General features: G+C 41.8%; 1 protein-coding gene and 1 pseudogene across 1 annotated transcript; one reads left to right on the top strand and one right to left on the bottom strand.

Moving 5' to 3' along the window:
* Positions 1–3,158: 3,158 nt before the first annotated feature.
* LOC147158179 (uncharacterized) lies at positions 3,159–5,593 on the bottom strand (annotated as a pseudogene).
* Positions 5,594–12,288: 6,695 nt separating this feature from the next.
* Positions 12,289–15,040, top strand: stmn1a (stathmin 1a). The gene is made up of 5 exons (XM_086063379.1): positions 12,289–12,440; positions 13,524–13,564; positions 13,644–13,816; positions 14,096–14,287; positions 14,361–15,040. Exons 2-5 carry the CDS (start codon positions 13,549–13,551, stop codon positions 14,436–14,438), a joined length of 459 nt encoding a protein of 152 aa, XP_085919505.1. The 5' UTR covers positions 12,289–12,440; positions 13,524–13,548; the 3' UTR covers positions 14,439–15,040.
* Positions 15,041–18,160: the final 3,120 nt, after the last annotated feature.

Genomic DNA, 18,160 nt, shown 5'->3' with positions numbered 1-18,160 from the left:
ACTTTTCTTGGAATTCCGAGTTACCATGGCGACGCAATTCCCAAAAAAGTCCCATTGGAATGAATGGAAAAGGGGAACAAACGTCCAAAAATCAAGCACCTTTTTCCAAGCCACGATACACGCGCATATACGTTATTCAGCCAATAAGATTTTTAGCTCATTTTGTTGCAATTTTTCCCATCTTTAGCTCAGTGTCAAAAAAATTTTTTAAGGAATGAAAGCTCTCCCCCCTGTGCGGGTTGAAAGAGAGTGAGCGAAAGGGAGAAAAATTGCCTTTTAACTCTTTGACTGCCATAAACGTTATAAAATGTTTAGCATAAACCTAGGGAAGGGCGCCGAGGACGTTAAAAGACGTCCCCTATGTTTTTTTTGGGTTTTTTTGAAAACGGGTGCAGGAAAGCCTTGGGCAGCTGTGCTGAAAGTATCAGGCAGATCTGATTAGTAAAAGACTCGTTTTGGCCCCTAGAGGGCAGCGATGACTCTCTTTGCACAAGGTTGGATGGGCCGCCCACCGTGGGCGTCAGTAGAAGACGTGAGGCGGAGCTAGAGTGTTGAGGAGACAATGGCCTGGTCAAGCCACAATGGCTTGACCAAGCAACCGGTTGCAAGCAGCTCACGCTTGAGCATTTTTTTCAAAGACGGAAAGCATCAATCAATACTAAAAAGCGCATTGATGTCGACGATGATGATGACTCCGAGCTTGACGCCAAAGTTGGAAGCCTTGACGCGACTATTATGATCACGTAGTAAGCCTCACCGGCTAAGCGCGGCTAGCGCGGCTACCGCTGCTAAGGCCGCAAAACGCGCACAATAGCCGACCGGGTACTTCTACACAATCGGACATTCGATCGGGCGATGGAGAGTTGGCATCGACCAATGCAGATTGATGATGATGATGATGATGACTCCGAGCACACATTTGTAAATAGTTTGCCAAATTGTTGTCAAATTGTTACACTGTTGAATGTAAATAAACGTATTTTGCTATCAAAAAACACTTTTTCATTCTTGGTGGTAGTGTTTTATAGAAGTAAAGCACTATTTAGGTGTTTGTGGCATCATTCATGGACAAAAAGAAGTGTCAAATTCACTAGAATGCATGAAATAATATCGTTTCACTAAAAGCTTGATTTCTTCGTATTTTGGTCCAAAACAGGCGAAATTGGGTCAAACTAACCATTTTCTATTGTTGATTACTAAAGAACGGAATAAGGTAGAAACAAACTTTTTTTTTCTGATGAAAGATGAAAGTCCAATCTTTCATTTGGTAGTACGTGTGTTTCCATAGTCCAAACAGAACATTTTCTGTGGACCTTGAAAGATCAGTCAAAATGCTTAAATCGGCTGGCACTGACGGCATCCCTTTTCTGAAAACGTCTGGCAGTCAAAGAGTTAACAGTGTGTATTGCGTCTGTTAGAGCAAAGCAATTAACGTCACAGTGAAGAGAGACAAAAATCTATCTCGAAAAGTTTCACTTCAACTCGTCACCATGGCCACAATCTTTGCTCACTAAACATCAAATTCGCACATTTTGTAGTCACAAGGGTCTTCTTTCAGACAAACCCACTTTTATTTGGCTAAGGTGTCATTTAGTACCTTTTTTTTTTCACTTTAAGCGAGGAGAAGTCGGACTTTGTCGCCTATCTTTTCCATGTTAATTTGGTCTGCTTTTTCTCTTCATTTTTTTCAACCTGCTCTAATTTTTTCATCCGATTAAAAAAAATGAGAACATGCTCGCGTTCCCCAAACCCTTGCCGTTCTAACGAGCCATTTCTGGAATCTGCATCTTCAACCGTTAAGTCGTGAGAGGCTTTTGTTCGAGGTAAGCGTTTCTCATACATTTCAGTTGAATGTGTGTGCGTGATGTCTCCAACATGTTAAAGTCAAATGTGTGTGCGTGAATGTTTCTTAAAGCGACAGTAAGATACTTTTAGTTCATTATGGTTATCTTCCACATTTCTTGACCGATTCCAATCGCTCAAATTTTCAACTGTTCAGCTTATTTCCATTTTTTTAAATACATTAAAAAAAAAACCACAACATTATTTTTTATTTTTTTTTAAATGCAATGGAATGGACTGCTATTTAAATAGTGCTTTTTTAGCTATACTGCCTGGTCTCTCACTTCTGCATAGCAATTGCCTCAGCCAATCATCTCTCTCATTGTTGAGCTCAACTCACCCCCTTTTTTTCTTGGTGTACTGTAGGCTTGGCCAATTGATTAGGTACGCCAAGGACTCTCCCCCTCGCCCACCCGGGTCGGCGGCCATCTTGGCCATTTGACTACTACTAAAATTACTACAACTACAATTACTACTACTTTTCTTTCCACCTTGCAAGAGTCAGCAGTCCCATTCAAAATTTCCGCGGACATTTTTCTAGTTTCTGCATATTGTTTCTTCTTTTTCATACCACACACACACATACAAACTTACTCACACACAATGCTCATGTAAATAATATACCACCTGCTGCCATTAAAGCATTCAAGACATTCTGGAGTCTTGATTCTCTGACAGGAATGGTCCGTAGCGCCCGCTTCAATCAGCGTAATTAAAAATAATTAATGTGGACAACACTACATATATATATATATATATATATATATATATATATATATATATATATATATATATATATATATATATATATCCATAAATAAATAAATGACTAAAAGTGAAAATAAAAACGGATATAAAAAGTATAATTTTGAAATTAAATTTAAAAAGAAATAGAAATGAAAATAACTATATATATATATATATATATATATATATATATATAGGTTTTCATTTTCACTTTTATTCAATGGTGGCCAACAAAGTTGTGTGCAGTATTACCACAAAAAGTGCTTTCTAATTTTGCACAAAAAATTTCAAACAATGATTCCTCAGTCAATAAATGTAAACAATGCACATTTTCAACATAAGAGTATACAATTTGCCTGTATAAAACTGTAAATCTGGCCCCAAACAATCCGACCATACAATGGTACATCACAAAATATCAACAAACATATCCTAGACAAAGCAGCTGCCAAGATCTCTGAGACAAAAGATTCAGATCTATTTGTGTAGAACAGATACAGGTATAAACATTTGTAGTGATCTGGCTACACTTGAGATTGAGGGGGACAAAGATGTTGTTTCAATGAAAACTAAATTATGTCCATCACCCACATGTTTGCATCAAGTACATTTTCAAATTCCTCTGCCAACTCAGGGTATGACCCATAGTTGTTGGCCATCTCCAGAACACAGCCACATGTATGGGACATTGGTCTCCTTGTAAATGGTCTCTTCGGCTCAAAAATTTGCATGTATATCTTCTGAGCCACTAAAAGATCTGCACCTTTGGAATAAAAGCAAAAATAAGATGTTAGTACCACATCAAATATTACCCCCCACTATACGACACAAACTTCATATCCTCACTCACATGCCCTGTAATTGTTGGCTTCAATAGCTGTGTATGCATCAATGGACTATGTGTGACCCACACTAAAACATTTTTTAAAGGACACACATCATGGTATTTTAAAGCATTTAGTCAACTTCCATAACATAAGCAAATATGTTAATTTTGGTAATAGAGGGGACTCATTAAATTGTACTTTTCTAACCCACAAGTTGGTTGGTTAGTTCATTAATCAAATCACACAAAAAATACAGGTAAAAAATAATTTTCAAGGAAAACTAGCCAATCGAAGTAGGACACTTGATTTCACTGCATTACTGGGCCTCTTCAGAAAGTCACATTTCCGAATCTGTATTCCACCTTTAGTAATTTCAGTTAGAATATGTCATGGGGTCAAGGAGAGAAGAAAAGGTTGGATCATAGCAAAGGACAATACAGTACAGTACTTTTTGACTCACTGATCTACACAGTAAATAAATAAGTGGATGCGGTAGCTTCTTTGGCCAGTAGATGTCATATGTCCATTACACCTGGCATACGCCTTGAGAATTAGGCATTTTCAGAAAAATGTTGAGAATTGAAGCATAAAAATCAATGCAATAGTTCAGTTATTTTTTACATAAGCATATTGCTGCCACACCAGAAAAAAAAAAGTTCAACTTCCTCCTGTAACAATTTAAGTTTCACCGGAAGTGGAGAATTAGTGCAGATCATTATAAGTATAAGTATAAGTATAACCCTGTGATTTTGCAAGTCCACCCGCTTTTTAAATTAAATTATGAAGCGGTCTGAAATTTTCTTCATAGGTGCATGTCCACTGTGAGGGACACAATCTAAAATAACAACTCAGGAAATCATGTAGCATGATTTTTTAAGAATTTATTTGTATATTAGAACAGGAAATAAGTATTTGAATATGTGCCAATCATATTGCATTCTTTAAAAATCATGCAATATGATTTCCTGAGTTTTTATCTTAGATTGTGTCTCTCACAATAGAGATGCACCTATGAAGAAAATTGCAACTTGCAAAATCGCAGGTTGTTCAAATACTTTTTATTTTCCTCACTGTATATATTTTTTATTTTTTACAATGAACAATTAGTGTACTGTATTAAATATATTTCACAAGTACAAATTACAATGAATTGAAAAGAGAACAGATTACCGGTGCAGAATCGAAGAAACTTCTTCAGCCGACGTTCATTGCAGCTCCTGATGAATTTTTTCAGGAATTCAAAACTCTGCATTTCCTTCATGTTAAGGCTCTCGTGCTGTAACATGGTGATTACCCTTCTTGGTGTTGGGTTAAGGGCAGCATATACCTCATCCAAGCCTCCCAGTGGTAATTTCAGTTCCTTCAGTACATTGGACCAGCACTCTGCTATATATGCAGGATCTTGAACTAGTTCTTTATGTGCCACCTCAATTAAAGTTTTCTTCACATTTGCCTTATTGACAACGACTTTAATTTCATGAGTGTCCAGGAAATCAATCCACTCCTCAGATCCAGCGATAGACAGAAAATCATCCATTGCTTGTTCAGTCACTTCTTATTCTTCAGAGGGAATTGTGTGTAAAAATGCCGAAAGCAGGTCAGTTTCAACCACTTCAACACCTAGACAATGCAAAATGAAGGGCTTGGTCAATGCTATGGGAAAATATTGACCCATGTTGTATCCCAGGACCATGACTTTAGCTATGTTAACCTATTCGTCTTTCGTGTCGGGTCATTGGTATCTTCATTGTGCCTCCATTGGTGCATTTACTGAAGAATGTCTCCCAGTACTCACTTAACGCGTCACGTAACACAGTGGTCCTCAACCCTGGTCCTCGGGGACCGGTATCCAGCCTGTTTTCCATGTCTCCTACAGCCAACACAGGTGGGAATCGTTATCAGGCTTCTTCAGAGCTTGCTAATTAGTTGATGATATGAATCACCTGTGTTGGCTGCGGGAGACATGGAAAACAGGTTGGACACCGGTCCCCGAGGACCAGGGTTGAGGACCACTGACGTAACACACCACCATTATCTTCTTCTTTTTCCATGGAACCATTGGGTTGGAACATTTCGACCTCCACCAGTATCTCCTCAGGAGTTACAGTTTCATTTTGAAAGGATGTATTTAAGTCATTGAAAACATTTCCCCTGTGCAGCTTAAGTTTGGTTGCTTTAAGTGTATGAAATTATTTTTATTTTTTTTGTTATTTTTTTGGGAGAGCTCAGTATTGTATTATTATTGATTTGACATGTCATCATCATTGCTCTCTTTTTATTATTTATTTATTTATTTTTATTTTGTATGTGCGTGCGTGTGTGTGCGTGCGTGCGAGTGTGTATTCATTAGTTCACCTAAAACCTATTTAAAAATCCCATACCGTTCACCTAAACCGAACACTTCCAGCCAGAGTCGTGAGGCCGTCAGGAGACCCGAGGAAGGACTAAAGAAAGGAAAGTGAAATCCAGCACCGACCAGACACCACCCACCGGCCACCAACCAGAGTCCTTTACCAACCCCAGAAACATCTAAATTCCAACAAATCAGGGAGACCTCAAGAGACCCCAACCATCAAAAATGATTGCCTACCCCCATTCCTTACCCTAACCTCAACCATAACCCAATTCAAACCTAAACTCTAAAACCAAGTCTTGACCCTCAAAAAGAGGTCTGAACTTGTGGGGACCACCAAAATATCCCCACAATTTAAAGTCGGTCCCCACAATGGTAGTTAAACCTGGAAAAACATGCGTGTATGGGCCCAACAATGTAGCAAAGACAAATGATACAGCACTGATTTGGGGTCAATAGGTCACGTGACCTAGAAGCTATTGAGCAAAAATGCTAATTTTTTGTTGGAAAAAAATCATAAAAAATAAGAGGAGATCTAAGATGAAAAAATAAGAGGTGTGCAACATCCAGCAGACATGCCACTATGATGCAGCACTGATTTGGGTCAATCGGACACATGAACTGGAAGCTATTGAGCAAAAATGCAAACTTTTGCAGCGAAAAATTCATTACAAATAAGTGGAGACCTAATATTAAAAATTTAAAGGTGTGCAACATCCAGCAGACATGCCACTATGATACAGCACTGATTTGGGGTCAATAGGTCACGTGACCTAGAAGCTATTGAGCAAAAATGCAATTTTTTGTTGAAAAAAAATCATTGAAAATAAGAGGAGAGCTGAAATGAAAAAAAATAAGAGCTGTGCAACATCCAGCATGCATGCCAAATGTGGAGGAGCAGCAGCTTTATTCTGAGTCCCTCCCGGTTAACCGAGTTTCTCACCCAATGTCTAGGGAGAGGGAAGGAAACACATTTAGACCGCTAAAAAAAACTGTAAAAAAAAAAAAATGAAATGAAAACTCCATAGCACATATTTATTGGCGCACAGTGATCAATTGAATATTTATTTGCACAGGTCGCACTTCCACACTTTTGCTGCCCTTGCTTTTTTTAATTCCTTTTCACTAATGCCCAAACACTCCTCGTGGTACCATGTCTCACATATGCCATATATATATATGGCATATATATATATATACCTCCCAGTGCTGAGGACGTGAGATATTGAGTCCGGGCTTCGGCCTTCTTGGGTGGAGTTTGCATGTTCTCCCCGTGCTTGCGTGGGTTTTCTCCGGATACTCCGGTTTCCTCCCACATTACAAAGACATGCGTGGCAGGTTAATTGAACACTCCAAATTGTCCATAGGTGTCATTGTGAGTGTGAATGGTTGTTCGTCTCTGTGTGTCCTGCGATTGGCTGGCAACCAGTTCAGGATGTACCCCGTCTACTGCCCGAAGCCAGCTGGGATAGGCTCCAGCATCCCCCGCAACGCTTGTGAGGACAATCGGTTAAGAAAATGGATGGATGGATATATATATAAAAAAAAAAAATGCCCGCCAAATTTGAAGAGCATCTTTTATGTGTTTATTTACATTTAATGTTATGAGTACATTTTTTTTAAATGTTGTTGATCCACTGCTCACTCTCATCCTTCTTTAAAAAGAAAAACTAATTATCCCAATATTTTTGACATGAACAAATATTCTGAATGTCATATGCAAACATTTAATAAATGCTTTACTTTAATCCAAAGTTATGTTTATTGCTCAAACACAACCTGTGCCTTTAACGTAAACCCATCCGCTGTCAGCTAAAGGATCATCCGGGCTCAAAATTAATAGTGATTAATCTGCGTTAATACATGATTAATCTGATATTTTTTTTGTGATTAATCATTGAGTTAATGCTTTAACTTTGACAGCACTATTAAATAAAAACAGGGAAACATAGCAGTGCAAATAGATGGCTGTATTAAGCATCATCATCACATCACGCCACATCACTGGTCTACTAGGAGTACAGCTAATTGTAAATTGGGTTTGGTCCCATGCTGATGTGATCATGTCGAAGTATCCTTAAGCAAGATACTGAACCTCCAGTTGCTCCTGATGCTGCGTCATCAGTAAGTGAATGAGGAGTTGAATGTAAAGCACTTTGAGGGCCTTTTAAGGTGGAAAATCGTTATATAAAAGAAGTACCATTTACCATTTATTGGTGACAAAATCCCAAACCCATCAGTGCTGCATCGTAATGGTATGTCTGCTGGATGATGCACACCTTTTCATTTTTAATATTAGGTCTCATCTTATTTTTAATTAATTTTTTCAACAAAAATTTGCATTTATGCTCAATATCTTCCAGGTCATGTGACCTATTGACCCAAAATCAGTGCTGCATGGTAGTGGCATGTCTGCTGGATGTTGCACACCTCTTACTTTTTTTCATTTTAGGTCTCCTCTTATTATTAATGATATTTTTCCTTGCAAAAAAATTCAATTTTGCTCAATAGCTTCCAGGTCATGTGACCTATTGACCCCAAATCAGTCAGCTGGATGATGCACACCTCTTTTTTTTCTCGATTTCAACCTTTCTCTAATTTTCAATGAATTTAATTGAATGAATGAATGAATTTATTTTGAAAATTCTGATTTATTTCAGGTCACTTGCCCTTCCTCATGTGGCGTCAGTGATTCTGATTCCTGATTGTGTCCACCTGTTTCCCATTACCTTCATGTGTTAAATTGTCTGCATCTCCCGTCTTGTTTTCGTCAGTCACTCTAGTCCAGTCACAGTCATAGTCCTCAGCCTTGTTGTCCTGTCTTCTGTGTGAACTTTTGTTTGTAACTTTGTATAGCCACAGTATAGTTTTAGTTTAGGAGTGCTTTTGTTTTGTTTGTAGATTAGATGTCCTCCCTTTTGGAGCGCCTTTAGTTTAACATTTTATAGCCTTTGTTTTTCCCTCTAAACGAGGAGTTTTATGTTTAATCTGCCACGCCTTCTCAGTACACTTTGGACAGTATGGACCCAGCAGAGAGGGAGCAAATGACCGCAGCACAGCAAGCTCAGGAAGCCCGTCTCTCCCAGCAAGAGAGATTTCAGACAGCAATGGCAGCGCAAATGGGTCAGATCTCAGCACAGGTACGGGACCATCTGGACCACCTGCGTCGCACCACTAGCCCTCCTGCCGTGCAAGAGAGCCACGCCGGTTCCACCCGTGCCGTATGCCGGGTTGGGAATCAAGCTAGCCTCCCCTGAGCGATTCTCTGGGGAGCCAGGAAAATGCAAGGCATTTCTGAATGACTGTGACATTCATTTTGAGCACTCCCCCCCCAGGCCTTTCCCACAGATCGATCCCGGGTGGCCTTCATGATTTCCCATCTGACTGGGAGAGCCAGAGTCTGGGCCACGGTAGAATGGGCACGCAATTCCCCACTCTGCGGCTCCGTCACAAACTTCCGAGCCGCCCTTTAAAGGGTCTTTGATCCAGCCTGTTCAGACCGGGAAAAGGCCAGGCAGCTAAGCAGCCTGAAACAAGGAAAATACTCCATGAGTGACTATGCCATCCACTTCCGCACTCTTGCGGCAGAGAGTGGCTGGAACTCCATAGTGCTCTATGACGTCTTCCTCAAGGGCCTGGCGACGTCCATCCAAGAGCTGCTCGTCCCAGTTGATCTGCCTCTGGACTTGGACTTTGGCAGAGCGCGGCTCTCGCTGGAGGAAAGACGGCACCGACAGCTGGAAGGTCGGTGCTTTTACTGCGGGAACCAAGATCACCTCGTGTCCGCCTGCCCAGCCAAAAGGACCAAAGCGGTGAGTCAAGTTACGACTCCAGAGTCGGCCCCACAAAAACTCACACCAGTGAAAATCATTCACCGCACAACATCCACAGACTTCCATGCCCTGATAGACTCTGGGGCAGATGAGAGCCTGATAGACTGGGGGCTTGTGAGACATTTTAGTGGCAAGACTGAGCCGCTGATTACACCCATTAAGGCTAGGGCACTTAATGGTAGTGAGTTATTCACCATTACACACATCACAGAACCCATCGAGCTTCAAGTTGGCAAACATAAGGAGCACCTAGTTTTTCATGTGTTTCAGTCTCCTTCACAGACTCTGGTCCTGGGACACCCATGGTTGCGTGAACACAATCTCCATGTGAACTGGTTGACTGGTGACGTTTTGGGATGGGGAAAGTATTGTGTGAGCCATGGGGTTGGTTCACCAATTCAGGAAGCGGACTTTACAACTGTTAATCATATTTCTGTTCATTCCTTCACAGACTCTGAATATCCAGATCTGAGCATAGTGCATCCTTGCTATCATCACCTCCAGGAGGTATTCAACAAGACCAAAGCCATGTCGCTCCCACCGCATCGTGCCTATGACTGTGCCATAAAGCTGATTCCAGGTTCCACCATTCCCAAGGGCCGCCTATACTCTGTTTCAGGACCAAAGAAGGCAGCCATGAAGGAATACATCGAAACTTCCCTGAAGGCTGGACTGATTCGTCCTTCGTCATCACCAGCGGGAGCGGGGGGGTTTTTTGTGGGGGAAAAAGGATGGTTCCTTACAGCCTTGTAAAGACTAAAGCCCCACACTTAATGACATTGTAATCAAATACCATTATCCCCTCCCTGTCATGTCATCCGTGTTTTATCATCTTCAACGAGCTAGTTGCCATTACGAGTACCTAGTCATGGCAGAGAAAAGTGTTTTTCATGCCAAAACCATGTCCTTCCTGGGCTTTGTCGTAGCCCCAGGGAAGGTACAGATGGATCCAGCTAAAAGTAGCGCCGTGAGGGAGTGGCCCACACTTGTTAGCCGCAAGAAGGTTCAGCAATTCCTTGGGTTTGCTAACTTTTACAGGCACTTCATCAGAGGGTTCAGCACAATAGCTGCCCCTCTGCATGCCCTCACCTCTCCTCTGGTGAGGTTCAGCTGGTCCCCGGAGGCGGAAGCCGCGTTCCAAGCTCTCAAACAACGCTTTGTCATAGCACCAATCCTCACAATGCCAGATCCACAGCGGCAATTTGTTGTGGAAGTGGACCCTTCCAATGAGGGGATCGGAACCGTTCTGTCTCAGCGTGCAGAGAAGGATGGAAAGATGCATCCCTGTGCCTTCTTGTCACGACGACTATCCAAGGCAGAGCGTAACTATAATGTAGGGGACAGAGCGCTTCTGGCTGTCAAAATTGCCTTGGAAGAATGGAGGCACTGGCTTGAGGGGGCGAAGCATCCGTTTGTAGTCTGGACTGATCGCAAGAACCTAGAATACATACGCAAAGCCAAGAGACTCAACCCACACCAGGCCAGGTGTGCGCTGTTCTTTAACCGTTTTTCCTTCTCTCTCACTTACAGGCCGGGGTCTCGTAACGTCAAGCCAGACGCCCCGTCACGTCTCTACGACCCAGAGCCTGTTGCTAAGGAACCAGAACCCATCCTTCCCCCGAACTGATGTGCCAGAAAGACCATGCACACTAAAGTGAAAGTAAAACCATTTCGAGGATATGATGCGGTGGGTGCTTACGGCGAGCAGTTTAAAATGCTGCGAATGTTTGGCGCACAGAAGATTTAACTGAGACAAACATGCATTGCAGGCGCAGTATTAGTGGTATATAGACCCCCACAAACAATAGAAATATTAACTTTCCGTACATTTGCTATAATAGGGGGTGGGGGTATATGAGAAATCACTTCATGACAGTTAAGGGATTCACAAAACTCAGCGCTACAACACTAACACCATTAACAATATAACATCAAAATTGAAGTTACCGTTACAGATGTACGACCATGTGTATACTACAGAATCCAATTTGCTAAACTATGGGTACAATTTAGTAAACTGTAAAAACAGATTACTAAACTGGGTACAATTTACTAAACTGTAAAAACATTACTAAACTGGAAAAAACGGATTACTAAACTGTGGGTACAGTTTACTAAACTCTGGGTTCAGATTAGTAAACTGTGTGAACCGATTGCTAAACTGTGGGTACAGATTAGCAAAAAAATTAATAATCATACCCTGGCACGAGAGGGGTAGGTCCACTCACTTTCAAAAGTCATGTTAAAGGAATTTCTTAAACAATCTTTACAATTTCAGATATATTGGATCATCTGTATGGCACTTAAGGCAGCGTGATGTTTTTGCATATTATGGTATTTTTACATATAGGCTGTTTTTTTACAAGCGCAATAAAAATATTGGCAACAAAATCAATTTAATACTATCACTATTGTATTCTGAAGACATATATCTTATGTGTTTTGATCATTTTAAATTTATACTACAGTACTGTCAATTAATATTCAAATTGAGGAATTATCATTTTTAATTGTAAAATTAACAGGAATCCTTTGTTTTATAATGTGTCGTTGTGTGAAGAGAAGATGGGAACATGTCAGTTTACCGCATTTTAATCATGTTCAATTAAATGAAGTCAATTCAAATGAGTCCCCACACCACCCCCCTTTCCAGTGTATGCACACAACGAATCGAATCAGCCAATGGCTGTGCAACCAGTATGACGACATTGGCTGTAACATACAGTATTTATTTGCGCGCTGCCAGTGCCATACTCGTGCGATTAGTGTGCAAGAATCGTTCAGGTGCAAAGTGGGTGTGATACAAATCACATTTGTCACTGTGTGCGAGACACATTTGTAAGTATATGCGTGAAACTGATTTCATGATGTTTGAAAGGATGATGCCGAAATCATGCTTATGGCCTATTTGCACTGTAAGGCAAACATTTTATTTTGCCGTTTCGTTGTGAATCGATTGTCTAGATTATTTCACTGTTATATGAGCGATGTATCATTAATGTAATGATGTTTTCCGTATGTCGGCATTTTGGGAGCGACGTGATTGTTAGTCGTTATGATAAATTTGCTTTACATTGAACGGTCAGTTTGCGCATGTATGATTCGCCAATAGTTGTGTGCTTAATTTAAGCGACGCTTTCGCCACTGGGACGCCAATAAATTGTTTATCCGTGACCTGATGTGAGTGCGTCTTTGTTTGCTGCTGGTCTGAGGAGCGGCCGTCAGGGCGTCTTTGTTCGATGGGGATTGTCATGCCTGTGCTACCGAGGTGGGGGTTGTAGATAACACATTGTTGTTCATGCCACACCAAAAACAATAAATGCACATAATGGAGTAACATAACAAGGATCGTCAAACGGTATTGCATGGTGTCATTCACCCAACCCCTTTGTAATTAGGTCATGCATTGATGTGTGGATATATGAATGCGATCACATTTGTTGTTGTTGTTTTAAACATTATTAGTGTGAGCATTCCAACGTTAATGTGTGACCTATCATGCAAGTATCCCTCATATAATTTCATCACAGGAAACGGTTGCTCCATGAAATTCACCATTCCACTCCACTTATTTCCCTGAGTTGACAATCTTTCTCAAATGCGTAATTATGTAATATTTTATCGTTCGCATCTCTTCAGTGCCCCAATCCATTGAGAACTCACATTATCATTTATCCATGCAAGATGCTGTTTAAATATTTGCTTATTTACATCAACGAAATCTTAGCAAAATTGAGTGAAATAGGACTCAATGTGGACGATTGCTGACGCCAAGACGTTTTTTTTGTTTTTTTTAGGATGGGCGGTGGTTGATTGTAGTTTTGTAAAAGGCCATGGGGTGTCGTCACTGAGCTTAGTTTCTAAGATTTGCTGTTTTGTATAGTCAAATTAATGAATCACAACACATTTGCTCCTTTTAAGGTAAATCAACGAGCATCATTTCTAGATGGCAGCCCCCAAAGGTGAATATGTCTGTTATTCTTATTCATAATAACACTGAATTGTTTTGATTTGCTGATTTTATTGTACACCCCTCTATAGATATTCAGGTCAAGGAACTTGACAAGCGGGCCTCTGGCCAGGCGTTTGAGGTTATCCTTGGTGTTCCTACCCCAGACACTAAGGGTGACTTCCCCTTGGCACCCCCAAAGAAAAAGGATGTCTCACTGGAGGAAATTCAGAGGAAGCTGGATGCGGCAGAAGAAAGACGCAGGGTAGAAATTGTTTGCTTCATTTAGTTGTTGAAGTAGTTTGCCAGGGCATGTGTCCAAAAATTGGAAAAAAAATGTTTATTAAAATGTATTCCAACGTTCCATTTCGCCGCTGTCCTGTGAAAAACACTTATGTGAATTTGTGTGATATTTTTTTTACGTTTATGGGATTAAACTGAACACAGACATCCCAAAAAAGGACATAAGTGTTTTTCATAGGACAGCGACAATTCTCCATGAGAATAATGATATAGGAATAACATTTCTGTTTTTCTTTTCCAGAATCATGAAGCTGAGGTTTTGAAGCATTTAGCAGAAAAACGTGAGCATGAAAAAGAGGTGCAGCAGAAAGCTATGGAGGAGAACAACAATTTCAGCAAAATGGCTGAGGAGAAACTCAATCAAAAAATGGAAGCCAACAAAGACAAACGCACAGCAATGATGGCAGCAATGAATGAAAAATTCAAGGAGAAAGTAATTATCATGCTTTATTCAAGTGATGTTTTGCCACTACGGTGTTGGAATTAATTTTGTTTTCTCTTGACAGGACAAAAAATTGGAAGACGTGCGAAAAAATAAAGAAACCAATCAAACCAACTTGGAAGAAGATACTCCAGAAGACTGAATTCGAGTGAATGAAAATTAATGTGAATGCGATGTCATTTTTGTGTTTAACCTTTCTTTTTTGTTGACTTTTTGTTATTGTTATTGATGTTAACCAGTGTATTTATGTGCATTTCCCACTAGAAGTTTTGTTTTAATCCTCAAGCTAGAAGTGTTCTTGTGCTTATTGTGTGGCTACCAACCTCAACACCGTTAGTAGTGAAATGTGTTTAACATGCTTGCATACCTTGCAACCTTATCATTCCATGTAGTTTTGAAAAGGTCTTTAAGTTTCTGTTTACTTTTCATTATGAAAGGTCGAATACGTAGCACAAGTTCTGAAGAAGACACAATTTGTTTCACAAAGCTGAGTACCATTTTGTTGCACATGGAGATATTGCTTTATTTTGTTGTTCATCTAAAAGTGTCTTACTGTATGAAGCATGTACATTTATGCTTTCATTAGTACCAAATGCATTCATTGTGAGAAGTTGATGAGCAATACTTCTCAACATCTCAACTGTATGAGTGACTTTTCTACAAAAAAGACTTAAGTAAATATTTACCACCTGCATGTAATCTGTTAATGTCATACTTTTGAAATATACTATTTTCAGTGATTTATTCCTTATTCTCTTTTCTCTTCCTTTCTTCACAAACTTATTTTTTCTATGCTACTGTGTTCATTGAACTTCTCTTGTAGAGCGCCTATTCCACCCAGTTTCCGAAGTGAGGGGTTCTATAAATTCCTAAAATGGAAAAGATAGTAGGCTAAATGCAAAGCACTGCCAAATTACTTTAATATGAAAAAAAATCTTCAAAATAAGTCTCGACGACAACGCACCCAATCCCCCTCTGCTGCCCACTTTTGGCTGATTGGTATTGCTGACGGACTTGATGATGCTGGCTAATCAGTAAATAAATGTTTTTAGTTTTTATATAGGTCTGCCACAAAGGTGGTTTTAAAATAATTTGTAGAGATTAATTTGGTGTCTATACTTTATACATGCCTAATGTATTATTAATATATTATTTGTTGATAGCATTTATATCTGACAGGCTATGTTTATTTCCTGCTATTAATAGTCTAATGCTATTTCCCTTTTCACTTTATATGTTGTGTTACTTAAGTTCAAATCGTCTAAAGCAGTGGTGCCCAAGTCTGGTCCTCGAGAGCCCCTATCCAGCCTGTTTTTCATGTTTCCCTTCTGCAGCACAGCTGAATCTAATGATCAGCTAATCAGCAAGCCTGATAACGATCCTGATCATGAATCAGGTGTGTCAGTGGAGAAAAATTTGGAAAACAGGCTGGATAGGGGCTTTCGAGGACCGAACTTAAGCACCCCTGCAATAAAGTATGTTCATTTCTTTCAATTTTGCATCACACATTTTTGTTATGAGTATTAGTACAATTGTTATTGGTATTGGCATACTCTAAACTATAGTATTGTAACGTCTTGCAAGAACGCCACCAGCAAACGTTGGTTGGGATGTCACCCTTTTATTTATCTTAACAAACGCTACTATTGGCCGTAGCTGACGCCGGAATATAGAACTACAACTCACAAGGGGCTAGCAGAAAAGCCAAGAACACACGCAAACAACCCGCATGTAACGTCCCTCCTGTCCTGCGAGATCTGTGTTGCATTTACTAACAGTCGGACATAAAAGTGCCAAACAGAAATGGTAACACCGGAACACACAACACACTTAGTTCATTTCACTAACCCCCCACTTTCAAACTTCCTCGTCCCTGAGGAAGCAAATAAAATCTCCCTAATGTCTAGGGGGAAGGCTGCGGTTTCTGCGGGGCCGTCCCTGACCCGTAATGGCTGGCCCTGTGTTAGGCACAGTGTCAAGGCCAGACAGTCCATCCTAGAAAAAACGGGTCTGGACACTAGAGCCCACATCCGCCTGCAAGCCCGGCTCCAAGGGGGTAGCGGACCCATATTAGGGTACCAGTCGATCTCGATGCAGTACCACTTTCCTTCCTCTCGGTGGCAGCTGGACCCGATACACAACTTCCCCCACTCTCTCCAGGATCTTGCTGGGACCCACCCAGTCGCTGTCCAGCTTCGGGCACCTGCCCTTCTTTCTTTGAGGGCTGTACACCCAGACCAATTCCCCTGCATGTGGCATCCCTTGGTCTGTACATCATAGCACCCTCTTCTGCTTTGTGCCTACACTCATTAGCTTGGATCTGGCGAACTCATGAGCAGATTCTAGACGATCTTGAAGTTTTCTGGCATACTCCGGTCCCGGGGGTTCCTCAGCAGCGTCAGGTGGTAGTTTTCTGGCATACTCCGTTCCCGGGGGGTCCTCAGCAGCGTCAGGTGGTCGGCCCACCATCATTTCAGCTGGTGTCCGGATCTCTCTGCCAAGCATGAGAAGAGCTGGAGAGCAAGATGTGTAGTCTTGTACCGTGGACCGGAAGGCTATTAACACAATTGGAACTTGGCTATCCCAGTCTTTTTTATGCCTCGCTGTCACAATTGCTAACTGTTGAGACAGTGTGCGATTAAATCTCTCGACCAGCCCATCACTTTGAGGATGAAGTGGGGTGGCGCGGGTCTTGTGGGAGCCTAATTTTTCACACATAGCTGCAAACACGCGCGACTCAAAGTTCCTGCCCTGGTCTGTGTGGATCACTTCAGCTGTCCCAAACCTGCTGAACCCTGCTTCTTGGTCAGGAAAGCAGTAGGCGTCAGGCCACTAGGATGTAGCGGTTTCCGCCCTCCGTGCGGGGAAACGGCCCAAGTATATCAATCCCCACCCTCTGCATGGGGCCCTCTACTGGACATTGCTGGAGTTGCGTGATGGATCTGTTAGTGGGACACTTCTTTGCAGTACAGCTGTCACACCGGTGGCAGTGATCCTCCACATCCCGCCTATGTTGGCCCCAGTAGAATCCTTGACGGAGTCGGCGGAGTGTCTTGCTGACCCCGAAGTGTCCTGATCCTGGAGCCCCAAGCACTGCCCTAAGAACCCGCTCACGTAGAAGTTTTGGCACCACCACCTGCCACCGAGTTTCCCCAGTAGTTGGTTCCTTCCATCCTTTTTGTAACACCCCATCTTGCAGCCGCAGGGTGTCAAATAGTGCTGGGCGATATGGAAAAAAACTTCTATCACGATATAGGCTATGTTATATCACGATAACGATATACGACAATATATTTTCAGTTTTTCTATGAAAAAAAAATTATACAACACACTATTTCTTTTCTCCTCCGTGAGTCATCACCTTATCGTGGTGGAGGGGTTTGCGTGTCCCAATGAACCTGGGAGCTATGTTGTCCGGGGCTTCATGCCCCTGGTAGGGCCACCCATGGCAAACAGGTCCTAGGTGAGGGACCAGACAAAGCATGGCTCGAAGGACCCCAATGATGAATACAAACTTTGGATTTTCGTTTCCCTTGCCCGGATGCGGGTCACCGGGGCCCCCCTCTGGAGCTAGGCCTGGAGGTGGGGCTCGAAGACGAGCGTCTGGTGGCCGGGCCTACACCCATGGGGCCCGGCCGGGCACAGCCCAAAAAGGCAACGTGGGTCCCCCCTCCCATGGGCTCACCACCGGTGGAAGGGGCCAAAGGGGTCGGGTGCGCAGTGAGCTGGGTGGCAGCCAAAGGCGGGGGCCTTGGCGGTCCGACCCTCGGCTACTGAAGCTAGTTCTGGGGACATGGAATGTCACCTCTCTGACAGGGAAGGAGCCCGAGCTGATGTGCGAGGCTGAGAAGTTCCGACTAGATA

This window comes from Leptonotus elevatus, chromosome 19 (assembly GCF_054856555.1).
Source record: "Leptonotus elevatus isolate MCC_2025b chromosome 19, RoL_Lele_1.0, whole genome shotgun sequence".
Lineage (NCBI taxonomy): Eukaryota > Metazoa > Chordata > Actinopteri > Syngnathiformes > Syngnathidae > Leptonotus > Leptonotus elevatus.
This window is presented reverse-complemented; position numbering and strand designations above follow the sequence as displayed.

Excerpts from the sequence above, each read along its gene's own strand:
- stmn1a (XM_086063379.1), top strand. Across the intron at positions 13,817-14,095 it reads CGGCAGAAGAAAGACGCAGG|AATCATGAAGCTGAGGTTTT; the intron begins GTAGAAATTGTT and ends TTTCTTTTCCAG. Across the intron at positions 14,288-14,360 it reads ATGAAAAATTCAAGGAGAAA|GACAAAAAATTGGAAGACGT; the intron begins GTAATTATCATG and ends TTCTCTTGACAG.